Source organism: Pseudorca crassidens, chromosome 8 (genome assembly GCF_039906515.1).
Source record: "Pseudorca crassidens isolate mPseCra1 chromosome 8, mPseCra1.hap1, whole genome shotgun sequence".
NCBI classification, from domain to species: Eukaryota; Metazoa; Chordata; class Mammalia; order Artiodactyla; family Delphinidae; genus Pseudorca; species Pseudorca crassidens.
Genome location: NC_090303.1, coordinates 91,836,249 through 91,861,500, shown reverse-complemented (window position 1 = coordinate 91,861,500; position 25,252 = coordinate 91,836,249). Strand labels below are relative to the sequence as shown.

The window sequence follows — 25,252 nt, the reverse complement described above, 5'->3', positions numbered from 1 at the left end:
ATGTTCCGTAGGACTGCATTTAGATCATGCTCAAGAACAGCTAATATTAGAAGTTGGAAAAGTGATGATAGGAGAGTACTGGTTTGAAAATGGCACAAGGGCACTCTTTGGGTTGGTGGAAATGTTCTACATGTTGATCTGCGAGGTGAAAATTAAGATAGAACATAAGAGATTGCTCTTTTTTTAAATTTTACATATGTATGTATGTATGTATGTATGTCTGTGTTGGGTCTTCGTTGCTGTGCGTGGGCTTCTCTCTAGTTGTGGTAAGTGGGGGCTACTCTTCATTGCAGTGCGTGGGCTTCTCACTGCAGTGGCTTCTCTTGTTGCAGAGCACGGGCTCTAGGTGCATGGGCTTCCGTAGTTGTGGCACACGGGCTCAGCAGTTGTGGCTCGCGGGTTCTAGAGCACAGGCTCAATAGTTGTGGTGCACGGGCTTAGTTGCTCCACAGCACATGGGATATTCCCAGACCAGGGCTCGAACCTGTGTCCCCTGCATTGGCAGGCGGATTCTTAACACTGCACCACCAGGGAAGTCCCAAGAGATCGTTCTTTTTAATGACTACTCAGCTCTTCCAACCCACAACTTCAGGTTTGCTAGCTGCAATGTTCTTCTATAGCCACATGGTGGCAGTGTTGTAGAAATGAACAAAATTCTGGCTGAAACACAAGTTCCTGTCCTTTCTAGTTCAGATGTTTTGTTTCAGTTTGGTTGTGTCTTCCATCCTCCTTCTAGTAATCTCTGGCCTCCACCACCTTCTCCTGTGACATATCACGAACAATATCCTAAGGTGAGGGGCATACACTGGTTTGAGGCAAAAAATATGGCATGGCAAAATCGATCTTTGAGGCCTCTGTCTCTTCCCGGCCCTTCACGCCCTTTAATTTCCCTACTCCTTCCAGTCTTCCACTCCTGGGACCCCATTCCCGCTCTCTGGGCACCAGGTGCTCTGCAGGCTGTCAAATGCAACAATCGGAACCTAATCTTCCATTACTAGGAGAAGGTCACTTATAGGGAAATTCAAAAGAAAAAGGCGTATTAACCCATTTCATATAATTGATGTTTCTAGAAGTAAAATCTGGAAATGGAATAAATGCTTATCAATTGGGGAATAAAAAGTGCTTTATCCTGTTAAAATAAGACAACAGGCCCCAAATGGAGTCACTTATGCTAAGTGCCACCAAACTGAGACTTAACATAAATAGAGTTTCTGCTCCGCCAGAAATGGAATCTCCTGATCAGCATTAGGTAAACTGCCTGATAGACGCCTGCCATCCCCTAAAGGAAAATAACCTTGCCATAACCAACCTGATTTTTTTGGCCCACTGTTAACTTCCTTGTTCCGGCTCCCTTTTGTCTGTAAGTCTTTCGTTTTGTACAGCTCCTTGGAGCTCCTTTCTATCTGCTAGATTCACTGCTGCCCACTTCAAATCGCTTTTTGCTCAAGCAAACTATTAAAATTTTAAGTATGTCTCAGTTATCTTTTCATAGTCCTTTTTTAGTCAGTCATTAACAAAAATGCATTAGATCTATATTGCAGGACTTGGGGGATTTTCAAGATCTACTGTTAAGTAAGAAAAGCAAAATGCAGGGAAGTGTGCATAATGTAACAAGCTCCCCTATATGTGTGTGTATTTGTACAGAACTATATGAGCACAAAGCAAAGTGTGGAAGGGTACATATCAGGCTGTTAACATTGTTTACATGAGATGGGATGGGAGTAGAGGGAAAAGCAATTTAAAAAAAGACCTTCACTAAAAAATATTCGGGTTAACAACAGCATGTATAACATTTTAATGATATTTAAGTTACATATTCTGTGTGGATATATATATGTGTATATAAATATATATACATATATACATACATACACACATATATCTAGGTATATACAAATCTAGCTTTTCCTATATGTTTCCTGCATATTATGCCTTGATCACTCTCACACTAAAATTGTAAGTGTTTTACTTCTACTCTGAACAGCTTCGTTTCCTTTTACACTCACATCCTTAGTCCATCTGAAGTTTATTTCCACATAAGTTGTAAGGTAGGGGTTATAAAATTTTATTTTCAAACAGTTAGCCAATGTTATTTATTTTTTACACAGTAGGTTCTTATTAGTTATCTATTTGATACATATTGGTGTATATATGTCAATCCAATCTCCCAATTCATCCCACCCCCGCTTTCCCCCCTTGGTGTCCATATGTTTGTTCTCTACATCTGCGTCTCTATTTCTGCCTTGCAGACTGGTTCATCTGTACCATTTTTCTAGATTACATATATGCACTAATATATTTGTTTTTCTCTTTATGACTTACTTCACTCTGTATGACAGTCTCCAGGTCCATCCACATCCCTACAAATGACCCAATTTCATCCCTTTTTAAGGCTGAGTAATATTCCATTGTATATAAACATACGTCATTTGTGTGGTCTATTTAATGTTACATTTTTCACACTTTTGTGCTGTTTCACACTTTTAATGCTATTTAATAAAATAAAATTTAAAAAACAAAAAAATAAAAATATTTATGCTGGGCTTCCCTGGTGGTGCAGTGGTTGAGAGTCCGCCTGCCAATGCAGGGCACGCAAGTTCGTGCCCCGGTCTGGGAAGATCCCACATGCCGTGGAGCGGCTGGGCCCGTGAGCCATGGCCACTGAGCCTGTGCATCCGGAGCCTGTGCTCCGCAATGGGAGAGGCCACAACAGTGAGAGGCCCGCATACCGCAAAAAAAAAAAAAAATTTATGCTGACTGAAATATATTTATGCTATTCTCTCAAAAGGGAGAACATAGTATATGACTCCAATTTATATAAAACTCTAGGAACTACAATTTAATCTATAGTGACAGAAATCAGATAAATGAATGTCTGGCAGAGGGAGGTGGATGAAGAGTGGGAGGCAGGGATTATAAAGGGGCAAAATAGGAAATTATTATGGGTGATGAATACGTTCATTACCTTCACTGTGGTGGTTTCATGGGTCAAAACTTTTCAAATATGTGTCGGCTTTAACATGTGTAGTTTATTACATGTAAATTATACCTTAATAAACCCATTGAAATAAAAAGTTAAGGCACACACACACACACACACACACACACACACAGCCAGTTGGCTGAGAAAATGTTCTCTCACATTTTAAAAGAAGCTGTAGTGTATTAGCCAGCTCAGGCTCACTGGCAAATTAACGTGAGCACAGACTCAGAACATGATTGGGAAGCTGCCTTGTGGCACTGGGAGGGTGTAGCCAAGATCTTCTGAGGGCAGCAAAGGTGCAGGCGGGCCAGCAACACGTGGCTGCAACTGCCCACACCTGCAGCAGTTCCTGTTCTTCACAGCGGCTTCACGGCGGCTCCACATCGGCTCTGCCATCTCTGATCTTGCCAGGATGGGAAGATTTTTTACAGATTTTTAAGTAGATTTTCCAAGCTCTCTAGGCTTTCCTAGCGCCCTCTCAGAAATCAAGAGAGAATTTGTTTCCTAGGCTTCAGGCAGAGTGGGACCACCCAGGACCTGCCGCAGGGGCTATTCTCTGTCAACAAGCAATTGTATGTGAAGCCAAGGTACTTGCGCCCTCCAGCCCTGTCCAGCTCACTGTCTCCTCAGGGCTGACTCCTCAGAGGTTGAGAGCACCTCCCTTCACCTCCTCCTTTTGTTTGATTCTTTATCTTGATTCTCAGGGTTCTCATACCATTTTTTTCAGGATCCCTCAGGGTTAAAGGACTCCATAGCCACTCCTGTAATCCCTCATTTTCTAGGGAGGGATTCTCCCAGACATCACCTCTCCTCTGTGTGCTATGTGCAGGAAATAATAATGACTGTGAAATAGAAAGACACCATTTCTAGTTAAGTAATGATAACGGAAAGTAATTCCTCAATGCTGGAAACTGTCTTTGTTAAACTGAATATGGTTAGAATAGGGAGAATTAAAAGAAGGAACATCAAGGAGCAGTAAAAATTTTGCTCCCATTGTAAACTAGAATTACGGGATAGAATAAAGTGAAATAGAATGAAAACTCTCAAAGTGTGATAGAAAGCCAAGAGCGTTATAGAACGAAATAGATACTTGTGTCTTCAGAATCATTAAAGCAATGCTCAGAGACAAACCATTTATCTATCAAGAATAGACAGGGGACAAGATAATGTGGACTAAGAATGCCCCTGACATATCAGCAAACAAAGGGTATTGTGGACATCAAGCCTTCAGCCACTACAGCCCCCTTTGGTGAACCCTGAGGGGAATCAGGATGGGAAAGGATAGGATACTGGCCTTAGATAAGGTCCATATCAAAGGAAGGATTTCAATGAGTGCAGACTCTTGCATCTTCCCATGCACAGAAAAGTGCTAAATGCATTAAATTGAGATGTCTGGTTTTCTTTAATTCACAGTAATCTTTTGATGTTCTGACGACATGGTTTTTGTTGCAAAACCCCCTCTATAGCTCAGCTCCTGCCTTACCTCTTCAGAGCAGTCCCTCAGAGCTATTTGAGAGGCTGCCTCTCAGGCTGGAGTCCTCAGAAAGTTCACCAAATAAAACATAATTCTCAACTTTTAGGTTGTGCTTTTTTTTTTAGTCAACAATAACAACATAGGAGAATCCCGAACTCACCTCCTCTCATGTACGCACCAAATCTACAGCTATACATGGAACGATTTCCTCTGAAAGAAACCCCTAAATGAGCTGAGTGACTCCTACACGGCAAGCAAACAAGAAAAAAACCACATCAAAATGGGTAGGAGAGGCTGAGACACAGTCTCACCATGAACCCACACCTGGTGCAGTGACCCACAATTGGGGGGGAACTCACAACCCTGAGCTTCCCCCTGAGGAGTGAAGGGCTTGAACCCTACATCTGCCACCCCAGCTTTTAAGACCAGCACCTGAGAGATGAGCTCCCAAGACATCTGGCTTTGGAAGCCAACGGGGCTTGTGTCCACGAGACCCACAAAATTATAGCGAACTGAGAAACAGTTATTAAAGGGCTCTTACGGACTCCCCTGGCTACCCTACAGGACCCAATGCTGAAGCACCCCACTGAAATGCATCTGGTCTTTCTGTGAAGTAGTCGTATTTGCTTATCTTAAAGCTTTGGAGTGAGGGGCAGGCAACTTATTTAACACACATCTAGGGGCAGATGAAATACTTTCCAAAGACACTGGCCAGCAGGCACCATATATGAGTTTTCCCTCTGCCTCACTCCAGGTTGCCAGTATCTCCTGGAAAGGAGCTTGTGAACTTGTCTGATGCTTGTGGTTGCCGCCCAGGAGACACCTCTTGATCACCTGCCTCTGGTGGCTAGCAAGTCTTACACTAGTGGGTCTCACAAGACTGTGACAAACGGAGAACGAGTCCTTAACCAGTTACCCTTTCCCCACTAGGGCACAGTGAAGAGACAGCAGACTGGAACATATCCCCAGTCTTTCTGTCAAAGAGGTCTATTAGTTTACCTTGACAGCTGTGGCCTGAGGAGTAGGTTTCTAATTCAACACATCTAGGAACTGACTACGATCCTCTCCAGAGACTAGGAAGGCCAGTGGATACCATCTTCACACTCTTCCTCTGCCCCACCCCAGGTTGTTGGGTCTCTGAGAAAAGAGCTGTGTACCTGTCTGGCTCACTGGCTTTTTGTGGCTGTGACCCAAAAAACACATCCCTTGATAGCCTGCCAGAGTGGCCAGTGGGGCTTGTGTTCTTGGGTTCAGTGAGACAGTACCAAACAAAGAAACAGCTCTTAACTGCCTATCACCCAGGGCTCAGTGCAGAGGGACCAGGCAGAAATGCCCATCTCCAGTCTTTCCCTGAAAGAGGTGTATTTGCATACTTTACAACCTGCTGCCTACAGGTCTGACTTCCAAGCAGCCTAAATCTCAGTGCTGACTGAGAGCCTTCCCTTTGGGATACTAACAGGTCTTGGCATAGTCTCAACCTCTGTGAACCACTAAGAATAAACTATGTTGCTTGGACAGTCATAATGGTGTGAGAGATATCCAAGAGTTAAGGCAGGGTTGGACAATAACCTTTTACATGAGGACAGCCCTTCAAGACTGGGAGAAATGGCTATTCTAGCTAATGTATAGAAATGAGCAAAGAGAGTCAAAGAAAAAAATGAAGAAACAGAGTGACATGTTCCAAACAAAAGAACAAGAAAAAACCTCAGAAAAAGACCTTAATGAAACAGAGATAAGTGATTTGTCTGATAAACAGTTCAAAATAATGGTCATAAGGAGTCTCACTGAGCTCAAGAGAAGAATGGATGAACTAAAGTGAGAATTTCAATAAAAAGAAAATATAACAAAGCACCAACTGAAGTCACAGAGCTGAAGAATACAACACCTGAACTGAAAAATACAATAAAGGGCTTCAACAGCAGGCTAGATGAAGTGGAAGAAAGGTTAGTGAACTCAAAGACAGGGCAGTGGAACTCATCCAATCAGAGCAGCAAAAAGAAAAAATAATAAATAAGAGTAGTTTAAGGAACTTATGGGACAACAGCAAGGGGACCAACATTTGCATTATGGGGACCCAGAAAGAGAAGAGAGAGAGAAAGGGGCAGAAACATATGTGAAGAAATAATGGCTGAAAAATTCCCTAACCTGGGAAAGAAACAGACACCCATATCCAGGAAGCCCAGAAAGTTCCAAATAAGATGAACACATCAAAGAGACCCACATGAAGTTACATTAAAATCAAAGTGTCAAAATTTAAAGACAAGGAAAGAATCTTAAAAGCAGTGAGAGAAAAACAATTTGTTATGTACAAGGGTAACTCCCATAAAACTAGCAGCAGATTTTTCAGCAGAAACTTTGCAGGACAGAAAGGAGTGGCACAATATATTCAAAATGCTGAAAGAAAAAAACTTCCAATCAAGAATATTCTACCTGGCAAAGGTGTCCTTCAGAATTGAAGGAGAGATAAAGAGTTTTCCAGACAAGCAAAAGCAAAAGGGGTTCATCTGGCCTTAAAATAAATGTTAAAGAAACTTCTTTAAGCTAAAACAAAAGGGCACTAACAGGAAAACATATGACAGTAAAAGCTCACTGGTAAATCACGAAACTAGTATAAAGGTTAAAAGACAAAAGAGTAAATAACTATAACTACAATAATCTTTTTCTTTAATTTATTTAATGAACATTATAAAATACACAGAAAGTTGTATGTGACATTGTATCAGACATTGGAAAAGTTCTAAATACAAAACTAGATAATTCCTTGATTTATAGAACTTACAAAACTTACAGTTATAATAAGGTAATCAAATATATAATAAAAATCATATTTGATATTAAAATTATAGTTTTTAATTATCCAGTTTATGGGATATGATTTAATATATATTTTTCTTTATTATAGCACCCTTTTCTCCTTTGAACATTATACTGTATGGACATTTTATATGGACATTATAAGAGTGTAAATAAAATAATACAATTCTAACTTTAACTGGCCTGGGGAAGTTTTTTTTTTTTTGGTATTAAAAATAATTGTATTTTATATTGGAGTATAGTTGATTTACAATGTTGTGTTAGTTTCAGGTGTACAGCAGAGTTATTTAGTTATACATGTACTTATATCTATTCTTCAGATTCTTTTCCCATATAGGTTATTACAGAGTACTGAGTAGAGTTCCCTGTGCTATACAGTAGGTCCTTGTTGATTACCTATTTTATATATAGCAGTGTGTATATGTTAATCCCAAACTCCTAATTTATCCCTCCCCCTACCTTTCCCCTTTGGTAACCATAAATTTGTTTTCGATGTCTGTGAGTTTGTTTCTATTTTATACATAAGTTCATTTGTATCATTTTTTTAGATTCCACATACGAATGATATCATATGATATTCTCTTTATCTTTCAGACTTACTTCACTTAGTATGATAATCTCTAGATCCATCCATGTTGCTGCAAATGGCATTATTTCATTCTTTTTATGGCTGAATGATATTCCACTGCATATATGTACAACATCTGCTTTATCCATTCCTCTGTTGATGGACATTTAACTTGTTTCCATGTCTTGGCTACTGTAAATAGTGTTGCAATAAACACTGGAGTGCATGTATCTTTTTAAAGTATGGTTTTCTCCAGATATATGCCCAGGAGTGGGATGGCTGGATGATATGGTAGCTCTATTTTTAGTTTTTTAAGGAAACTCCATACTATGTTCTCCATAGTGGCTGTTATCAATTTACCTTCCCACCAACATGTAGGAGTGTTCCCTTTTCTCCACACCTTCTCCAGCATTTATTGTTTGTAGACTTTTTGATGATGGCCATTCTGACTGGTGTGAGGTGACACCTCATTGTAGTTTTGATTTGCTTTTCTCTGATAATTAGTGACGTTGAGCATCTTTTTACATGCTTTTTGGCCAAGTATGTCTTCTTTGGAGAAATGTCTATTTAGATCTTCTGCCCATTTTTTGATTGGATTGTTTATTTTTTTGATATTGAGCTGCATGTGCTGTTTGTGTATTTTGGAGGTTAATCCCTTGTTAGTTGCATCATGTGCAAATATTTTCTCCCATTTTGTAGGTTGTCTTTTCATTTTGTTTATGGTTTCCCTTGCTGTACAGAAGCTTTTAAGTTTAATTAGGTCCCATTTGTTTGTTTTTATTTGCATTACTCTAGGAGACAGATCGAAAAAGATATTGCTGTGATTTATGTCAAAGAGTGTTCTACCTATGTTTTCCTCTAATAGTTTTAGAGTATATGGTTTTACATTTAGGTCTTTAATCCATTTTGAGTTTATTTTTGTGTATGGTGTTAGAGAATGTTCTAATTTCATTCTTTTACATGCAGCTGTCCAGCTTTCCCAGTGCCACATATTGAAGAGACTGTCTTTTCTCCATTGTGTATTCTTGCCTCCTTTGTCGTAGATTATACACTAATTTTTAATGGATACACAAGATAAAAAGATGTAAATTGTGACATCAAAAACAAAATGGGGGATAAAAGGGAGAGCTTTAGACTGCATTCAAACTTAAGTTATTATCAACTTAAAATAGATTATGATAAATACAAGTTGTTTTCTGTAAGCCTCATGGTGACCACACAGCAAAAACCTATACTAGATACAAAAAATATAAAAAGAAAGATATCTAGAATTACCATTATAGCAAATCACTAAATCACAAAGGAAGAGACCAAGAGAAGAAGAAAGGAACCGAGGAATTATAAACCAGCTAGAAAACAATTAAAATGGCAACAATTACATACCTATCGATAATTCCTTTAAATGTAAATGGACTAAATTTTCCTATCAAAAGACAGAGTGGCTGAATAGATAAAAAGACAAGACACATTTATATGTTCCCTATAAGATACTCACTTCAGATATAAGAACACACACAGACTGAAAGTGAACAAATGGAAAAATATTTCATACAAATGGAAACCAAAAGAAAGCTGGGATAGCTATACTTATATCAGACAAAATAGACTTTAAGAGAAAGACGGTAATAAGAGACAAAGAAGGTCATTATATAGTGATGAAGGGGTCAATCCAACAAGAGAATATAACATTTGTAAATATTTATGCACCCAAAATAGAAGCACCTAAATATATAAAGTAAATATTAACACATCTAAAGGGAGAAATAGACAGCAATACAATAATAGTAGGCACTTTTAATACCCCACTCTCATCAATGGATAGGTCGTCCAGAAAGAAAATCAATAAGGCCTTAAATGACAGGTTAGACCACATCAACTTATATATATGTATACACACACACACACACACACACCATTCCATCCAAAAGCAACAGAATACTCATTCTTTTCAAGTGTACAGGATGGATCATGTTAGGCCACAAAACAAGTCTTGATACATTTAAGAAGATTGAAATCATTATCAAGCATCTTTTCTAACCACAGTGGTATGAAACTAGAGATCAGTTACAAGAAGCAAATTAGAAAATTCAAATGTACGTGGGGATTAAACAACATGCTACTGAACGACTAATGGGTCAAACAGGAAATCAAAAGAAAGATCAAAAATACCTTGAGACAAAGGACAATGGAAATACAACATACTAAAACTTATGGGATGCAGCAAAAACACAGTGATAAATGCCTACATTAAGAAACAAGAAATATATCAACTAAACAACCTCAAGGAATTTAAAAAGGGAGAAAAAATGAAGCCCAAAGTTAGTAGAAGGAAGAAAATAACCAAGATCACAGCATATACAAACAAAACAGAAATTCAAAGACAATAGAAAAGATCAGTGAAACTAAGATCTGGTTTTTTGAAACGATAAACAAAGTTGACAAATTTTTAGTTAGACCCACTGAGAAAAAAAAGGAGAGAACACTAAAGTAAATGCAGAAATACAAAAGATCTTTTTTAAAAAAAATTTATTTATTTATTTTGGCTGCACAGGGTCTCAGTTGTGGCACATGGGATATTCGTTGTGGCATGCAGGATCTTTTAGTTGCGGCATGCGGGCTCATAGTTGCGGCATGTGGGCTTCTTAGTTGCAGCATGTGGACTTCTTAGTTGTGGCATGTGCATTTCTTAGTTGTGGCATGCAGACTCTTAGTTGCGTCAGGCATGTGGGATCTAGTTCGCCGCCCAACCAGTGACCAAACCTGGGCCCCCTGCATTGGGAGTGTGGAGTCTAACCCATTGGACCACCAGGGAAGTCCCAAAATACAAAAGCTCTTAAGAGACTACTATGAACATACACCAACAAATTGGACAACCTAGAAGAAATAGATAAATTCCTAGAAACATAAACCTACCAAGACTAAATCAGGAAGAAAGAAAATCTCAAAAGACTGATTACTAATAAGGAGATTGAATCAGTTGATTTTTTTTTTTTTTTTTGCGGTACGTGGGCCTCTCACTGTTGTGGCCTCTCCCATTGTGGAGCACAGGCTCCGGACGCGCAGGCTCAGCGGCCATGGCTCACGGGCCCAGGCACTCCGCGGCATGTGGGATCTTCCCGAACCAGGGCATGAACCCGTGTCCCCTGCATCGGCAGGCAGACTCTCAACCACTGCGCCACCAGGGAAGCCCCGAATCAGTTGATTTTGATTAAATCCTCCCAACAAACAAAAGTCAAGGACCAGATGGTTTCACTGCTGAATTCTACCACACATTTAAAGAAGAATTAATACCAATCTTTCTCAAACTTTTCCAAAACATAAAAGAAAAGAGAATACTTCCAAACTCATTTTACCAAGCCAGCACTATTCTGATATGAAACCCAGACAAGGACACCACAAGAAAAGAAAAAGACAGACCAATATCACTAATGAAAACAGATGCAAAAATCCTCAATAAGATACTAGCAAACCAAATTCAACAATACATTAAAAGGATCATATACCATGATCAAGTGGGATTTATTCTAGCGATGCAAGGATGATTCAATATCCACAAATCAATCAATGTGATATATTACATTAACAAAATAAAGGACAAAAATCACATGATCATCTCAAAAGGTGCAGAAAAAGCATCTGACAAAATTCAACACTCATTTATGATAAAAATCTCAGAAGTGAGTATAGAGGAAATGTACCTCAACATAATGAAGGCCATATATGAGAAGCCAACAGCTAACATCATACTCAATGGTGAAAATCTGAAAGCTTTTCCTCTAAGATCAGGGACAAGACAGGTATTCCCACCCTCACCACTTTTGTTCAAAATAATATTGAAGTCCTAGTCAGAGCAACAGGTACATGAAAAAGAAATAGAAGGCATCCAGATAGGAAGAAGGAAACTGTCACTGTTTGCAGATGACATGATATTATATGTAGCAAACCCTAAAGATTCCAGCAAAAAACTCTAAGAACTAAAAAACAAATTCAGTAAAGTGGCAGGATACAAAAATCAATTGTAAAAATATGTTGCATTTCCATACACTAATAATGAACTATCAGAAAGATACATTAAGAAAATAATTTCACTTACAATTGCATGAAAAAGAATAAAATACCTTGGAATAAACTTAACCAAGGAGGTGGAAGACCTACACATGGAAAACTGTATGACACTCATGAAAGAAATTGAATAAGACACAAATAAATGGAAAGATATTCCATTTATGTATTGGAAGAATTAATGTTGTTAAATGTCCATACTACCCATAGTGATCTACAGTTTCAATGCTGTCACTACCAAAATTCCAATGGCATTTTTCACAGAAGTAGAGCAAACAATCCTAAAATTTGTATGGAACCAGAAAAGACCCCAAATAGCCAAAGCAATCTTGAGAAAGAAGACCAAAGTTGAAGGCATCATGCTTCCCGATTCCAAACTACATTACAAAGCTATAATAATCAAAAAATTATTGTATTGGCATAAAAACAGACACACAGATCAATGTAACAGAATAGAAAGCCCAGAAATAAACCCATGCATACATGTTCAATTAATTTATGACAAAGGATCTGAGAATATACAATGAAAAAAGGACAGTCTCTTCAACAAACGATGTTGGGAAAACTGAACAGTCACATGCAAAAGAGTGACACTGGACCACTATCTTACATAATACACAAAAATTAACTCAAAATGTATTAAAGACTTGAACATAAGACCTGAAGCCCTAAAACTCCTAGAAGAAAACATGGGTGGTAAGATCCTTGACATTTGCCTTGGTAATGATTTTTTTTGGATTTGTCACCAAGCAAAGGGAACAAAAGCAAAAATTAAAAACTGAGACTACATCAAACCAAAAGTCTTTTGTGCAGCAAAGGAAAGCAACTGCAAAATGAAAAGGCAACCTATTAAATGGGAAAAAATATATGCAAGTCACATACCTGATAAGGGTTTAATATCCAAAAAATAAAAGATTTGTATAACTAAATAGCAAAAAACACACAAAAATCTGATTAAAAAATGGACAGAGGATCTGAATAGACATTTTTCTAAAGAAGATATACAGGGACTTCCCTGGTGGTGCAGTGGTTAAGAAACCGCCTGCCAACGCAGGGGACATGGGTTTGAGTACTGGTCCGGGAAGATCCCATATGCCGTGGAGCAACTAAGCCCACGCGTCACAACTACTGAGCCTGCGTGCCACAACTACTGAAGACCACGCACCTAGAGCCCGTGCTCCGCAACAAGAGAAGCCACCGCAATGAGAAGCCTGCACACCAAGTAGCCCCTGCTCGCCACAACTAGAGAAAGCCCGTGTATAGCAACGAAGACCCAATGCAGCCAAATAAATAAATAAATAACTTAAAAAAAAAAGAAGATATACAGATGGCCAACAGGAATATGAAAAGGTGCTCAACATCACTAGTCATCAGGGAAACGCAAATCAAAACCACAATGAGATATCACCTCACACTTGTTAGGATAGCTGTTAAATGACAAGAAAAAACAAGAGACGGCATGGATGTGGAGAAAAGGGAAAACTTGTACACTGTTGGTGCAAATGTAAATTGGTGCAGCCACTCTGGAAATCAGTATGGAGTTCCTCAAAAACTTAAAAATACAGTTATCCTATGATCCAGCAATTCCACTTCTGGCTGTTTAACCAACGGAAAAAAACCCCACTAACTCAAAAAGATATCCTGACCCCCACGTTCCTTGAAGCATTATTTATAATAGCCAAGACACATTCATCCATCAGTGGATGAATGGATAAAGAAAATGTGGTATATGTATAAACCGGAATGTTATTCAGCCATTAAAAAGAAGGAAATCCTGGGGCTTCCCTGGTGGTGCAGTGGCTGAGAGTCCTCCTGCTGATGCAGGGGACACAGGTTCGTGCCCTGGTCCGGGAAGATCCCACATGCCGCGGAGCGGCTGGCCCCGTGAGCCATGGCCGCTGAGCCTGCGCGTCCGGAGCCTGTGCTCCGCAACGGAAGAGGCCACAACAGTGAGAGGCCCGCGTACCGCAAAAAAAAAAAAAAAAAAAAAAAAAAAAGAAAATCCTGGCATTTGCAACAGCATGGATGGACCTTGAGGGCATTATGGTAACTGAAATAAGCCAGACAAAGAAAGACAAATACTGTATAATCTCACTTGGGTGGAGTCTAAACAAACATACAAGCAAACTCATGGATACAAAGAGACTGGTGATTCCCAGGCAGGGGTTGGGGGTGGGCAAAATGGGCGAAGGGAGTCAAAAGGCAATCTTCCAGTTATAAAATACAATACATAAGTCCTGGGGCTATAATATACAGCATGGTGGCTATAACTAGACATTGTGGTGATCATTTCACAATATATATAAATATCGAATCATTATGTTGTACACCTGAAACTAATAAGTGTGATATGTCAATTATATCTCAAAAAAACCAAACAAAACCAAACCCAAAACCAGACAGGGGAGCAAGCACTGCTACTTTGTTTTGTTTTTTTGGTGGCGCTGTGCAGTTTGCAGGATCTTGGTTCCCCCACCAGGGACTGAACCTGGGCCACCACAGTGAAACTGTCGAGTATTAACCACTGGACTGCCAGGGAATTCCTGAGTGCTGCTACTTTTTAAGGGATGCCAGAGAAGCTGGAAAAAAAGTCAGCTAAATTGTTAAGTCCTAATTATGTTAGGGGAAGGGACAAACTCTAGACTCAAGATATAGAACAAGAAATGTGCTGGTGAGAAGTCTTCATACCTTGAATGGGAGAAGCATACATGCAACAAAGGAGGCTGAAAAACCATGTAGGAATTGTGACATTACTCTATTACTATGGCAATACAGATAAATTTAACCAAGCATTTAGGAAACCAAGTACTATGTTACTGATTTTATGAAGGAAAAAGTCAGTGGCTTAAAACAATATAAACTTCTTACCTTTAGTTTGTGCGGGTCAGGAACCTGGGCATCGCATAGCTGAGTCCTCTGACTCTGGGTCTCTCGCAAGGCTGCAGTCATCTCAAGGCTCAACTCGGGGAGGATCTGCTTCCACAGTCACTCAAGTGGTTATATTAACAGGGTCCAGTTGCTCCTGCGTTATCGGATTGAGGGACTCAGTTCCTTGCTGGTTGTTAGTTGGACACCTTCCTCAGTTCCTTGCTATGTGGGCCTCTCCATAGGGCAGCTCACAGATCAGAGCAAGCAAACGAGAGGAGGAGAGAACGAGCCAGACAGGAGCCAGAATATTTTTTGACATTCCATCACTTTTGCCACATTCTCTTTGCTAGAAGGAAGCCCCCGGGTCCAGCCTATGCTCAAGGGGAGGCAATTTCAGAGGGTGTGAACACCAGGAAGCAGGATCATCGGAGCCATCTTAGAAACTGCCAACCACATGGGGCAAAACCAGGGACTGACGTTGCCTAAGGCAGAAATGTTTGACAGATACATGCTTGTATTCCAGTTGAAGGAGGGTGTACATGTTTCTTACCTCACTTGCTCATGCTGAGTCTTATGCTAAGAAAAATGGAAAAAGTTGCTAAAAATTGAAAAGGTGATCTATGAAAAGGATGTGGTGAAGGAGGTAGCAGACTGGAAAATAAAAACCAAGGACTAAGAGAAAAATGAGAAAACTATTTTACAAGGAAGGTACGGGGCCCATAAACTAGAATTTCTACTTACGCATTAAAATATTCTCCAACGACCCAGGAGATAGGACCAGACAAATGGAACAGTTTCTATAATAAACTACCACTTAAAGACACCATAGAGTTCTAAGACAAAATTGGACTGACCCTATCCACCAAAAAAATACTTGCGAAGGGAACAAAGTAACACCTCCATACCGGAATGTGCCACTGTAAGAAACTTCTAGAGACAACTGGCAAAGACTCCCTTACATTTAAAATGAGCAAACTATATATGCAAGCACTTTGTTTCCTTAAAAGGAGTCTGACGCAATATTGTAAAGCAACTATACTCCAATAAAAATTAATTTAAGAAAAAGGAGTCTGAAAGGAGGAAAAAAAATCACAAGTTGAGGAAAAATAATTTAGAAGAGGCTATCTCTTTCCCAATATAGGCAGGCCTGGTGGTCTGTCCCCTGCCCATCTCTCGGGCCACCTCTCCCCTCACTCACTCCCTGGCACCTCAATCCGCAGCCACACCTGTCTCCTTGGCTGTCTGTAAGACACCAGCTTCTCCCCAAACCTCATTTCATTCAGGTCTGTTCCCAAACGTCACCTACCCTGATGGCTATCTAAAATAGCATCTATCTGCCCCACCCTCTTACCTTTCTCTGATTTTTCTTTACAGCAGTTACCAGTTTCTGACATTATACGTTTCTTTCTTTACCTGTTTATTGTCTGACTCTTCCACTGAGGTAAAATCTCTATGACCTGGAAAAGGAAGCCGTTGGCTCTTTTCGACAATGTCTGTTGGGTAAATAAAAGAAAAAAATAGAATAAGGAGAGCCCATAAAAAACACGTCAGGAGAAGAGTCTAACAGAAAGCAGGAGAAAAACCTGAAGCACAAGCAATTACAATTTGCCAGATATGTGCTAATATAAATATATTTGTGTGTAATATGTGACTTATTTTTTAAAAATCCTGAAAGACTCAAATGAGCTAAACTACTTGAAAATATTTAGGACAGTACGTAAATCGGCGCTCCCAGCAGCACTCTCTTCCTCTAGACGCGCGCGCTAATTTCTCTGGATTCTCAGGCGACTGAGCGCACCCTCCCTCTTATAAAATGTATTCTTGTCGCTATTTGATTGGCTGTCCCTCCCAGGCGCTCCTTCCTCATTGGTTGCACCCCCAGTCCATCACTCCTGGGCTCAAGCACTCCATTTGTCTGCTGCCGCAGACCTCGGCTGCCGGCGGTAGTAAAACCGGAGTAGCTCTCCGATGACGTCAAAGGCGCTGCCCGCCCACATTCCAAAGCTTGGGCGGAGACTTCTCGCTGCCCCTGCCTCTGGACGGAGAGAAAGACTTCTGATTGGGTAGGGCGGGAGAAGTGAGCATCCGATTGGTCCCCGCCCTGGAGGGAGGAGGAGACATAGCTGTGTCCTGGAGCAGAGCTGAGGAGCCCTGGGGAATCTCAAAGTTTGTGTCTGGAGCAGTAGTGGAAAGTGAGCTTATTGAGAAGGGCTTTTCTTGGGATGAGTACTGATCTCCTGCCTTTATTTTGGATACACACCCTGCTCTATTCTCCTCAGCCTTCGGTCTGATCTCTAGACAGTCTGTCTCCTCTGGGGATTCTCAGGTCTCCGAGGACGCTGAACCGGAGCCCTTGGCAATTCTCTCTCAGGCAGAGGAGCGAACGTTTTCCTTTCTAAGTGCATAAGCTACACGCATACGCACACACACGCACACACACTCACGCAGAGGCGGATCTCGCCCTCCGAGGCCGCCCTACCCGCTCCCCTCCTGCCCTCAGCATCCTCGGCCCAGCGCGCCTCGGACCACCATGGAGGTGCTGGAGAGCGGGGAGCAGAGCGTCCTGCAGTGGGACCGCAAGCTGAGCGAGCTGTCAGAGCCCGGAGAAACCGAGGCTCTCATGTATCACACGGTGAGGACTTGGCGGGGCGGCGAAGGGGCGGCTTGAGAGGGGAAAGTGTCATGAAAGGAACAGCTTGGGACAGGGAACTGGGAAGGAAGCATTTGGGAAGAGCATGCCCAGAATGGAGAGATCTGGGGAGAGGTGTGGTTTTTCTAGCTGAACAGTGAAGGTGGGCCGCTGTCTCTTTTAAACTTTTGATAATAGTAACGACGCTTTGTATTCCTTCAGCAACTTATACTCTTTTCCCCGAGGGCTTTTCACATATGCTATATCATTTCCTATTGCGCTGTAAAGCAGGAGAAGGCGTAGATGTTTTGATAATCTGCCTCTGTTTAGTTTGCTACTAATTGTTGTGGGAAGATTTTTTAAAAACTGGGCAAAATAAAGTAGCATTTTCTTTCCTTCGCTGTCATATTCTTTCTCTTCCTTTACTATCTTATTTGAATTTTAGGAAGTGTACCTGTGTGTGTGTGTGTGTGTGTGTGTGTGTGTGTGTGTGTGTGTGTTTTGAAAAAAAGCCCCTTCGTATTAGGAGGAAGACTACTTTATTTGGCTCCTTTAACTGTCCAGCCAAGAAATCTGCTTCCTCCTTCTTCAGAGGAAAGATCAGCAAAGGAGAATGGAAAATCTGAGGCAATGCATATTTCAGAAAGGCTTTGGAGAAGGTGGGACAGCTCACCAGTTCCTTGCTCAGTCTTATGCCTCAGAGATCCCTTTGGGCATTAAACTGTCACAGAGCACACACATTTCTTATAAAGTTTTCAATTTCAAGTTTTTGGTATTAAATTTGCAAAATGAAATTTTGTTTCCAACAGCCAGCACTGATAGTATGACTTTATTGTGAGATCTCTTTGTTTCTTTTTTACAAATGCAGAGTTTGTATAGAGAGAGACACTAATGAGAAAATGAGAGGCTTGGCTATTTCCCCTTCATGATTCTTTTAATGGAGTCAGTGCCAGGATATTTGAAACTTTTGCAAAATGGCCTGCAGGCTCCACCCCTTTGGCCTTTGCCTCTGGCTGACGTTATTTTGGGAAAAGGGATGAGGGCCTCCCTGTGATTCCCACCAAGGCATTTGTGGTGGCTGAGAATGGCTTGTTGAAAACATGCCGAGTGCAGGGCAGAGAGGTAGTGGAAGTTCATGCCGGGTCAAAAGCCAGATGTGTGGTGTGATCTTCTGGGCTTTGCTCACTGAGTCTGTCCCGAGGACACTACGTGGGCTGCCTTTGGATTGGGGGCCCAGATGTGCTTCCTGTCGCCAGGACAGAGCTCAGAGAACGCCGGCCGTCAAATATCTTCTCATAGTATCTCCAGATGTTTCTCCTGACATAGGCCACATTTTAACCATTTGCGAGGGGCAGCTCTTCTCTTTTGTTCTCACGAGTACTGTGAAAGTGTCTCATCCCGCAGCTGTAATGCTTTGGATTGTCTTTCAGCTGGTGGGATGAATTATGCACAGCATCCACATTCCCTTTCTCCAGGCCTCATGACTTGCATTTCTGAGATCTTATGCCAGGGTTTGAGATGCTACCCGTGACTGTGACATTAACTTCAGGCAGGACAGCTTGGACTGGCTCTAACTGACATCTTTATGCACAGTTGCAGGGGTAGAGACCTTACCTTCCTTTTGGTAGCAAGGGCTTAATTTTTCTATGTCATTGTAATGAAGCAGTGATGGGTGATTATTTTTCTTCTAATTTGATTTTTTTTTTAATTACTTTTATGTAGGCCACTTAGGGACGTGTTTCTCTTCTGGGCAGCTCACTCACATAAAATGCCACTCGTCATTGCTGCAAGCCGTGGCCCACAAACTGAGTATATGAATTAGTGTTGAAAGACGTATTGGATTTGGTAGCACAGACAACTGGGTTATATTCCTTCTAAACTAAGGGGAGTTTGGCAGAGATTTGAAAATAGATAACTTTCCCATCTGTTTCTTGAACTCTCTTGGGTATCCAGTTGCAGAGCTGGTTATTATTGCCATTTGTCCATAATGAGAAATGACCTGACCTCCAAGTGGAAAAAGGATGGCCTGATGATGCATTCACTCACGATTTATTTGTTCTTTCAATGAATGGTTATTGAAGAGCTTCTATGTGCGAAACACTGTTCTAAGCAGTTGGGATACATCAGTGAACCAAAAAAACCTCAAAATTCTTGACCTTGAGAAGCTTACACTCTAGGCCTGAAGTAGGGGAGAATGTTATCTCAGCAGGATGAAAAGCCACAGCAAAGGCTCTAAGGTGGGAGTGTGTCTGGCATGAGCTTATGGTAACATCACCTTCTGTTTTAGATCCCCCCATTTTTGTCAGTTTTTTTCTTGTAAAAATGCAGGTTACTTCTGAGGCAGAGTGCCTGTTTGTGTAATGGCCCAGTGAAACTTTCCAAGTTGAGTGGATTAGGCATCACATAGGGAGTGGAGAGCCTGCAGGGAGGGTAAGGTACACATGCAAGCTGGGAAATTGGTAAGATAGTATAGCTACCATCTATTGTATATTTATTATCTGAAAGGGAGGGCTGGCTTCATGGGCCTGCCACCTGTGCAGTCCCACAGGGCCCCACACTTTGATGCTCTGCTGTCACCATTGTGAGATCCTCAATAATTTTTGAACAAGGGCCCACACGTTTGCATTTTGTAGCAGGTCCCATAGATTATGCAGCTGGTCCTCATGAAAGGCATTGTACTTAGTGCTTTACAAAAATGATGTATCAGTGGGACTTCCCTGGCGGTTCAGTGGTTAAGACTCCGAGCTTCCACTGCAGGGGGCACAGGTTCAATCCCTGGTCAGGGAACTAAGATCCCTCATGCTGCAGGGCACAGCCAAAAAAAAAAAAAAGAGGATATCTCAATGACCCAGTGAAGGAGTCATTTTACAGATAAGAAAACTGAGCCTTAATGAGTTTAAGTGACTTGGTAAAAGGTCATTTAAACTCAAGTCTACCTGCCTCCAAAGCCCAAGCTCTTGCCCACTATGCTGTATGAATGGAGGATCCAGACTTAAAAGGAACTGAGTCAGAGGATGGGGAGCCAGAAATTGCTGAGTCTGAGGGTAGCTAATATTTAACTGAGGTGGCAGTGGGGCCACCAACCCTTCCTAGCATGATCACTCTCTTTGCTCTAAATAGGAATTTAGCTACCACACGCATGATTGCTAATGCCCTGTGTTAGCAAAACTGTCACCTACCTGATTTTAAAAATATAGAAGTTGCCCGAGGCTGGGATTGTCACGTCTCCGAGGCGGCTTCTGTGAGCCATCAGGAGCAGTGTTTTTCTCATTTGGTTAGTTCTGAAGAAAACTTCTGGGTCCACAAGGACAGAGGCTTAGAGGAGACCGTTTCAAAGTCTATAAAATAATGAACCACACAGAGCGAATCTGGACTTGCTCATTAGATCCTGAATTATTAGAGCTTTGGGCTTCCTCCTGAAGCTGAAAAAATAGTTCCCATACAGATGATGAGATATAATTTTAAATCAGTGAGTAGGACATTTAGGAAAGCTATTGCTTCTAGAGTGGATACAAGCTAAAACTGGTTTCAGAAAAGATGGCAGATATAAAAATGAGGAGTGTATATATTATGGTTTCAGATCATTGCAAGAAGCCTTGTCCCTTCCCCTAAACCTTCCAGGATGCTGGATGTTTCTAACATTCATGTTGTGTTTCCTGTAAGATTCTGTGCAAATTACATTTCTGGGAATTTACTGTGGGATTTTGCAATTTAAGGAGCAAAACAGTCTATAAATCTTATCTATGTATATTATTACATGCACTGACTATATCTGGGCGGATGCTCAAGAAACAGATGGCTGATGTTTTTCTGGTAAGGGGACTTGAGGGACTAGAGGTCAAGAGAGGGAAGGAGGGAGAGGGAGTTACTTACACACTATCCCTTTCGTACTGTTCAAACTTTTACCTCCTGAAAGTATTTAGGAAATCAAAAATGACAACTTAAAGGCACCACATAAAACTGGACCAGAGGTAATTTTAGCCTGCATTTCCTCGGGGAGAGAGAGGTTTCTGGTGCTCACTCAATACCACCAGCGTTGGTGGAGGCCTTGGGTAATGAATAGAGGAAGCAGGAGTGCTTGCTAGAAAAGGGCTTTGAGGATGGAGGATTAACAGTGGGTTTGTGTATGATAAACTTCGTGCTCTTGGTAATTTTCTTATAGCTCAGTTTAGCAATCTGGAAAAGGGGGATTTTATCAATTTTTGCAATGATTATTTTTTTTAAGGTATACAATAGGATACCTTTTCTTTGCAAAGATAATGACAGAGCTTCTGCTTGGTATTTCATTTTATTTTATTGAGGTATAGTTGATTTACAATATTATGTTAGTTTCAGGTGTACAGCACAGTGATTCATTTATATATATATATATATATATTTTTTTTTTTTTCTTTTTCTGATTCTTTTCCCTTATAGGTTATTGCAAAATGTTAAGTATAGCTTCCTGTGCTATAAGAAGGTCCTTGTTGGTTATCTATTTTATATATAGTAGTGTATATCAGTTAATTCCAACCTCCTAATTTAGTTCTGCTTCTTTTAAATACTAAACTCATGTAAATCCAGTTCTTTGTAGAATTATTAGTGGTTATGCGCTTAAATTTTATATCCAATTGGTTCTTAAAATGAAATGACTGAGCCCAGAGGGTGGGGTGTTAAGGGTCGGTTCCACCTGCCTGGTGAGCGGATGTGAAGGCCATCTGGCTTCCACATCCATCGTGATTGCCGGAAGGTGGATGGCTGGTCTGAGAGGCTGGTGGTTTCCGCTTCCTCTCGGCGGCCCAGAGACTTGATAGGGCCCCCTTGGGATATGGGAGCTTTTGGTTTGATGTTCGCCTCCTATTGTTGGCCTCTGGCCAGATTCTGAGTGGGACCCTGGGTCCTTGTGGCTTGAGAAATCATTACTTCTGGTCACCTGACCTCCACCAATTGAATAAAGGTAATGAGTCCCAGTAGGAGACGGAATTGTGAAGTCAGTATAATTTGTCTTCAAGGCCCTACTTCACCTTTCTTCACCTTCACTCCTGTCATGTTCCCCTCGCTTCTTGGACCCCAAGTTGCTCACTGTAATGGTGTTCTCTTTCCAACTCCTCCTCTTTAATTTTGTTCTCAGGAAAGATTTTTAAGCTTACACTAAAAATTTCAATATTAGTAAAGCTAAACATATGACCCCTAAATGGGCGTTTATATTTAACAATAATTTCTTGAATCTCTAAATGGAGAACTGTAGGCAATAGCCAGGTAGTAGGGGAGGAGTATTTGGGGAGCTGGGGGGAGCTCTCACTACCCCTCTGCATGTGGCCCCTATTCATAAGGCGGCCTTGCATATATGTTGCTGATTTAGCTTATGATCTAAAGAATTTTCATTGTTTTGGTGAAAAATCTTTGATTCAATTAGATTATTGTCTCTGAAATTGTTCTCATTGTGTTAACATGGGTTGGGGGAAGGTGGGCTTGGGCACAGTTCTGAAAGATGAGAGGGCAGTACTGAGTTTTGTACTTGCCCTCTTTCTTGAGTGATCCCTGAGTGATAATATCCTATTGAGCTCTGATGTGAAGTCGCTCTGGCAGGAGAAATGAGGCACTGCATCTAGATTAATAATTGAATTAAATGACAATGCTTGCCGCTGCGAGTAACTGAAAACTGATTCACATTGCTTACACAATAAGTGAATTATTCTGTCACGTTGCAAGATGCCTAAAAGTATAGCTACATGTTTGGCTGATTCAGCAGCTACTCAGTTCATCATGGACCTAGATTCCATCCATCCATAGGCAGGATTCATCTTCAAGTTGAAGGCAACCAGAAGGCAGCTCATATCCATATGAGTTTCAGGTGTTCAAATAAAAATGACAATATCCAAAGGGAGAAGAGAGGTTGTGTCTTCCCTCTGTCCTTTTTTAAGATGGAAGAAACTTTTTTTAGATGCCTACCAGCTGATTTCTCTTCGAGCTTTATTGTCAAGGATGGGATCACATCATCATTTCTGAACCAATGGCTGGAAAAGGATTTACCTGATTGGCTTAGATTAGTCATGTGGGAATGGAGGAGCTCTTGGAGCCTCAACCAGCATGACCATGTGTAATGATCATTAGTCAAATAGTCTGAGTTGGCAGACCTTTCCTTCACTAAAAGTTGTGTTCATTTAGCTAATGGCTGTTTTTCTCACAAAGGTGGGCTAGCAAATGGAAAATTTAAAACATTTAAGCATGGAATATCTCTGCAATGCATGCAAAGGCTATCATGGAGGGGGTACTGCTGTGTCCCAACTCATGAATGAGGAAATGTAGAATTAACTATATTATCTGAACTCTCTGCGTCAGGGTCAAATATCAGGGCTGGAGGTAACTAGCTGAGCCTGTAATCATGATCACGGTGCAAGACGAGAATGACTTTTTCTGTTCGAGGTCCACACAGCCTCATCTCCGCAGGCAGAGAGCTGAATGCCATTTTTCAAAGAAGCTGTTTTTCCAGTTGCATATGGCTATTCAAACACTGATAAGGTCAGAGTGTGCCTGTTTGCGGTTTGAACTGCCGGCCTCAGCCCTGCGGGGCTCTGACCTGTCTGTGGACTGTCTTGGGGCAAACGGCCTTAGGCTTTGGCTGGGAGATTGGTAGGACTGAGGGTCTAGGGCTGCAGAGTGTCTGAATTGCTTGTCAGTGATTTTATGAATGAGGGCATAGTGTTTACATTCCCTGACTCAGTAGAGTCAAGCCTGAAATGAAATGGTGAGATTCACCATTGGTGTCAACCTTGAGTCTATTCCCCCTTCTCCCTGCTCACCACATGCTCTCCGGCTCTTCCAAGTGACCTCATTTTTTCCCTGAATGGAATTGTCTAGGTTACCCACAAGGCACATAGGAGGTGATGGCCCCTTTTATCTATGGAGAATCTGAGACCTCGAGCAAAAAAGAGACCTCAGCTGGAACACAAGCTTCTTGAAGGCGGGGGACATGACTGTCTTTTCTACACTCCCGAGCACAGGATGCTCAGAGATATGTAATACTTGCTCGATGCACAATTATGTAGAGTAAGGCAGTCTTGGAGAATGAATAAGCTCAGTGGCCTTGGTCTCTTTTGTTAATGTATTTTTTTTAAAACTCTGGATGCTTGTAAATGCCTCCGCAAGTCTGAAAATTTAATATGAAAGTGACTTGAGTAGTTTGATGTCAATAACTTTTCTTGTTTAGTTTTGAGACCCACATGGGAGGGAGGATGATTCTATCATAGTCCCAGTTTCCGCTAGAGTAGAGTTGAAGGCAGCATTGTGGAAAGGGTGTGCCTTCGAGCCAGGCAGATTTGGAATCCAGGGCCACTGGTTCTCTGGTGACCTTGGGCAAATAACCTCTCCTCTTTGGGTCTCAGTTTCTTCACATGTCACTGCCTAGCCCATAGTGTACACACTTTTTCACCCTCTCCCCTAAGTCAAATGTCTTCTTTCTGGGGAAGAGGTATCCCCACCTCAGGAGTCTGATATCATTCAGGAAGCACAAGGGACCTGTAATTATTCTCTCTCGGGCATCTTCATTTCCTCTCCTCCGCAGCTTCTGCCTTGTGCTGTAAACACAGGTCTCTGCCTTGAACACATGTTTGCCAGATGCTGTTGCCCCTCCTTGCTCCGCTTGTTTTTTCTCTCTTGTTTACTGCCAGGTTTTCTCAGGCAAGTAGTCAATAGCTACGGTCTCCGTTTCCTCAGTTTTTTTCTTTTTTTTTTTTCTTTTTGCGGTACGCGGGCCTCTCACTGTTGTGGCCTCTTCCGTTGCGGAGCACAGGCTCCGGACGCGCAGGCTCAGCGGCCATGGCTCACGGGCCCAGCCGCTCCGTGGCATGTGGGATCCTCCCGCACCGGGGCACG

General features: G+C 41.4%; 2 protein-coding genes across 13 annotated transcripts in view; one reads left to right on the top strand and one right to left on the bottom strand.

Annotated features, from left to right (window-relative positions):
- Window positions 1-16,687, bottom strand: part of AKR1D1 (aldo-keto reductase family 1 member D1) — a 91,407-nt gene extending 74,720 nt beyond the window's left edge. For 2 of the 11 annotated variants that reach the window (XM_067747125.1, XM_067747124.1), the window contains exons 1-3: window positions 16,487-16,676; window positions 16,183-16,262; window positions 14,770-14,923 (exon numbers count right to left, since the gene is read on the bottom strand). Coding sequence is in view for 4 of the 11 variants with exons in the window: in XM_067747135.1 (XP_067603236.1) it covers window positions 14,770-14,850 (81 nt within the window). In the remaining 7 variants the exon portion in view is untranslated. Of the gene's footprint in view, window positions 1-14,769; window positions 14,924-16,120 lie in introns of all 11 variants that reach the window. The other 9 variants (XM_067747134.1, XM_067747135.1, XM_067747129.1 and 6 more) reach the window with 9 other exon arrangements.
- A 187-nt stretch (window positions 16,688-16,874) lies between these two features.
- Window positions 16,875-25,252, top strand: part of CREB3L2 (cAMP responsive element binding protein 3 like 2) — a 118,758-nt gene continuing 110,380 nt past the window's right edge. Inside the window, exon 1 of one of the 2 annotated variants that reach the window (XM_067747122.1) lies at window positions 16,875-17,401. In XM_067747122.1, coding sequence (XP_067603223.1) covers window positions 17,300-17,401 — 102 coding nt within the window. In that variant the 5' untranslated portion in view covers window positions 16,875-17,299. Of the gene's footprint in view, window positions 17,402-17,450; window positions 17,562-25,252 lie in introns of those variants that run through there. The other variant, XM_067747123.1, reaches the window with a different exon arrangement.